At 31.5% G+C, this 4588-nt stretch overlaps 1 protein-coding gene across 13 annotated transcripts in view; it reads left to right on the top strand.

Annotated features, from left to right (window-relative positions):
• The window catches only part of LOC106470916, a 40240-nt gene that overhangs the window by 14441 nt on the left and 21211 nt on the right, over positions 1 to 4588 (top strand). For 7 of the 13 annotated variants that reach the window (XM_022399554.1, XM_022399553.1, XM_022399562.1 and 4 more), the window contains 2 exons: positions 970 to 1041; positions 1394 to 1553. In XM_022399554.1, coding sequence (XP_022255262.1) covers positions 970 to 1041; positions 1394 to 1553 — 232 coding nt within the window. Of the gene's footprint in view, positions 1 to 969; positions 1042 to 1365; positions 1554 to 1597; positions 1733 to 4588 lie in introns of those variants that run through there. The other 6 variants (XM_022399559.1, XM_022399561.1, XM_022399557.1 and 3 more) reach the window with 4 other exon arrangements.

A 4588-nucleotide genomic window follows, 5' to 3' on the forward strand; every position in this document is an offset into this window, starting at 1 on the left:
TTATCGAGAGTGTAAATTGCTGTGATTTATAGCATGTATTATAAAAGTAGTTAAGTTTAAAGTAACGAGAAACGTACTGATTGTGAAATTACTGTGTATTAAAAGTTTGTATCGAGAAAGAATAAACTGGGTCAATCAAGAAGGAACTTGTATCGCTGAAGTTCCTCGGAAAGAATTTATACCAGAAAGTAACAAACATGCAGATATGTAACAGTATGTAATTTGATGTTTTTTATCGAGATGTTTTATTGTACATTTATGGGTAGTTTTGAAATTATTGCATTTTCTGTTTTCTGTACTGGGAATTGTTCAGACAAACATCTGATAGAAACCCAAAGTGATTTCCTTCTTTCATACTGTACAGTATCATTTATGGTTTTTTTCCTCATTCTCATATGTATAAATTACTTAAAAAAATAGTTTTCTTCACATGTGGAGCTGGGCAATTGGTGATATTTGCTCATCAATTTACCAATGGACCTGAATGTTGTATGTACAAGAAAAAAAAGGTTGATAGCAGGTACAGGTGCTGCCAAACAGTTCCCTTCCACCCCTAGTCAGTAATTAAATATTAATGATGGCGGCAGATAGCCTCAGTAGCTTTGCTGTAAGAGATATTATAATATAATAATCAGAAACGCTAACTTTGATTAGTTGATTATTTTTGTGGCAATCAATTTAATTATAATTTAGATTAATTGATTGTTGGAATAATTGAAAATAGTAATAATTGTGAACTTTAATTTTGATTCATTGATTTAACTAATTTCAGTTAATCATTTTATATGTAGAGTTTATATGTATGTGTAGGTTTTTTTTAATATTCATATTTACCTAAACCATATTTAACAAATTGTCATTTTCTAAGTTTAAACGGAATAAACATTTCTTTTAGGGCCAGAAAAATTACTTTTTAATGTTATGTTTCAATAAGTTGGGCAACTTTTTTTTTCCAATCACATTTTTCAGAGAACTGCAGTCTCTTAATTTGGAACATGGAGTAAGAAACAGAGCAAGATCTGCAGTGATTATTAGATCCTAGTAAGTACAAGTCAGTGAATTAAATCTACAAGCATAGAATTATACACATTGAACAAGTAACTTTTATTGTGAAAGGTGCTGTAGGGCCTTAAGATAATTATATTTTTGGATAAATAACCTTGTATTGCTTGCATGCTAAACCAACATGTATAGTTACTAAACTGTGAAATATGCCTTGCAGAAGTTATGAATGTCATGCTTAGAGCTTAGTTCTAATTTTTATTAAAATCTAATTTTTGTGTGTAGTATCTGCATTTTTGTTTAATTAAAAATTTTATGATCATTAAGAAATTTGTTGAAGATCAAGATATATTTATATCTCAGCTAAGAATAATACTGTGCTATCAATCAGCAAAAGGCAATTTTCACCAAGTAATTTCAATCTGGAGAGGTTCTTGGAAGAAAGGAGGGACAGTGAAGAAAGAAACTTCAAGATATTGCAGCAGGTTGACAAGCTTGAGCAGCAGGCAATGAACATAGAGAACAGAACTCAGAGGTTAAGGTCTTTAAAGGTAAGTAAAGATCACTGTTAGACTCACAAAAATTAAATCCATCTTCCCACTTTTTTGGAAAGATGGATGCAGTTCATCCATTATTTGAGAGGGGGATCCTAATATTGCAGCAGGTTGACAAGCTTGAGCAGCAGGCAATTAATGTAGAGAACAGAACTCAGAGGTTAAGGTCTTTAAAGGTAAGTAAAGATCACTGTAAGATTCAAAAAATTAAATCCATCTTCCCTCTTTTTTGGAAAGATGGATGCAGTTCATCCATTATTTGAGAGGGGGGATGCTGTTTTTCATACTTTTATCTGCACTGTTATTTGTTTGGAATGGTAGTTTTGGAAGGGTTGAATTTTGCTATTTCATCTGTGCATTGGATAATTTAAACAGTTCATGTTTTATTTTCTTTAAAGAGTCTAACCCTGGTAAAGAAGTAAGAAGTCTGTCAAAAACAACAGGCTTTTTTTTTCTTTCAAACTTTCAAAGAGATACAATGTTGAAACTGTTAATGTAGTATGACAAAAAGAATATGTAAAGTATTTTTAAATTAATTTTGAACAGGCACTGTTTTTCACCTGTTACTCTGGACTGCCGAAAATAAGATTCTGTCACTATGAAATTCTGTTTATTATGAACCTAGCTGACTTTTGAAGTGTTTACATAATTTTGAAAATTTTTCATGGATAAAACTACGATCTTAACTCAATCAGTGCAATCATAATCTGTGAGCATTAATTACATTGACCAGTGTCATGTAAAATTACTGATTGACTGAAATTACAGTTAAACCAATTAATGTTACAAAACTAACCAACTGTTGAAATTCGTGTTTCTAATTATTACTGTTTTCAATAATTTCAGTTATCCAAGTAATCAACATGTTACTATTATGATTTTTTTTTTTCAATTGATACAAGGTTGTCCAGCACTGGGCTGGGATGGCCTGGTGATTAGAATGGTTGCCTTATGAATTCAAGAGTTGTTAATTCAATTCCACTTGCCACCAACCATGTTTATTCTTTTAATCTTGAGGGTTTTATAGTTGTTTCTTTGTTTTTGAGTTATGGCAAAGTTTTAAGGCTATCTGCCACCATCCTTAATTTTGAACTACTAACTTCGGAGCTACTACTTTTACGAATAAATCATGTGATTGTCCATAACAATACAATGCTCTGTGGTTGAAAGGGCAAACATGTTTGGTGGCACTAGGTGTCAGATCTAGCATCCCTCAACTTATAAGGCAACCACCAGGTCATGACAGTCAGTGGGCATTATAATGTGATGGTCAGTCCTATTCATTGGTAAAGAGTATCCCAAGAGTTAGTAGTGGGTACTGCCAACTGGTTGCCTTCCCTCTGGTCAACAGCTCAAAACTAGGGATGGCAGCAGAGAGTCTTAATAAATTTGCCATAACTCAAACTCGTTCAACTTCTGATACCTGAACTCCACATAACATTTTAGCTAGTACAACTTCTGATGGCATTATCATGCAAGATGATATGCATGTGTTCTGCTTGTACAAAACTAACAAATGTGATGGTGTGGCCTAGTGGCCAATGGTTGCATAACTAGCCACACTGATGTCTTTTATTTGTTGAGGCTGGACAATATTGTAGCTTTACCTTAATATGCTGCTTACTTATTACAAGGTAGAAATTTAACCAGCATTACTTAAAGTAAAATTGCTTTAATAAAAAGTTTAATAAAAAAAATCATGGCAAGTTAATATTTATTATTCTTTATTTGCTCAAATAAAATTGCTGATTACTAAATAACTTTTGTTCTTTAACAGTGTTTCTCAGAACTTATTAGATGAACTAATAACAGCCTAACAGTATGTTACATTGTTAAGTTGCTACCCTGTTTACATGATCAGGACTCCTGTATAATTACTGCTTGCTCTAGCTAGATAGCAAGCATTGAAAATGGAAAACAAATGTCTAGCTGTTGTTAGATGCCACTTAAACATCAACTAGTATAGCTGCCTTTTTTGTTTGCTTTGTTAATTTCTCAGTGTGCATGTGTTCCCACAGTTTTTTCCAGCCTGTACTGTAAAATGTAAATGTATTACTCATTTTGATTGTTTTTTTCTAAACTTCTGTCCATATCATCATCTTCTCACTTAAAAGCGTTTCATGTTTTTTAAACTTATGAGATTATTAGTTACTTTTTACATTTTTCTACCTGATAATTAGAAAATCTCAGGTAATTAAAATTTTTTTGGTATTACCATATTTTGTTATTTCATATAAGACATTGATTTTCACCTTACGAGTCATTTTAGTCTCTGCAAAGTGGTTATCTACTCTAGTATCATCACAAGTTTTTCTTGCCAAATAATAAATGTTGTATTGTCTTTGTTTTTCTAGTGAATTTTTTTACTGAATTGTATATTGTATATCATAAACTGTGACAAGAATCTTGACTTGTCTTATCGCATGAAATCTATGGACAATTACTTATAATGATATATTATTCATATTTTCTGCTTCTTACAGGTCTTGAACGTCATTGATGTACCTGATATATTTTCATTTACAACATGGATAAAAAATAAAGAATATAATGACACATCTAGATAAACGTTTTCTAGTTTTGTGGACTTGTTAAGCAAACACCCTTCATCAGGCAGTAAAGACTATTACTGAGGAATTAGGCTCAGTTGTACAAAATAAACTAGAAAAAGTTTTCATTTAGATGTGGCAATTTATTCTTCAATATTTATTTTTTTTACTCATTCAAGAATTCTTGTACAACAGTTTAGGATTGAAAAAATAACCTAATTCTAATGTTACATATCTGCTTTTTTGTTAATTTCCAGTAGAAATTATTTCTGAGAAACTTCAGCGATACAAGACCTTTCTTGATTAAACTAGTTTATTCTTTCTCGATACAAACTTTTAGTACACAGTAATTTCACAATCAGTACATTTCTCGTCACTATAAAATTAACTACTTTTATAATACATGCTATCTTGAAACAGAATCGTAAATTACCCGCAACTCAAGTAACTACCGTTCACTTTTCCAACACCTGGCTTTTTTCT

This window comes from Limulus polyphemus, unplaced genomic scaffold (genome assembly GCF_000517525.1).
Source record: "Limulus polyphemus unplaced genomic scaffold, Limulus_polyphemus-2.1.2 Scaffold4291, whole genome shotgun sequence".
Taxonomy (NCBI): Eukaryota; Metazoa; Arthropoda; class Merostomata; order Xiphosura; family Limulidae; genus Limulus; species Limulus polyphemus.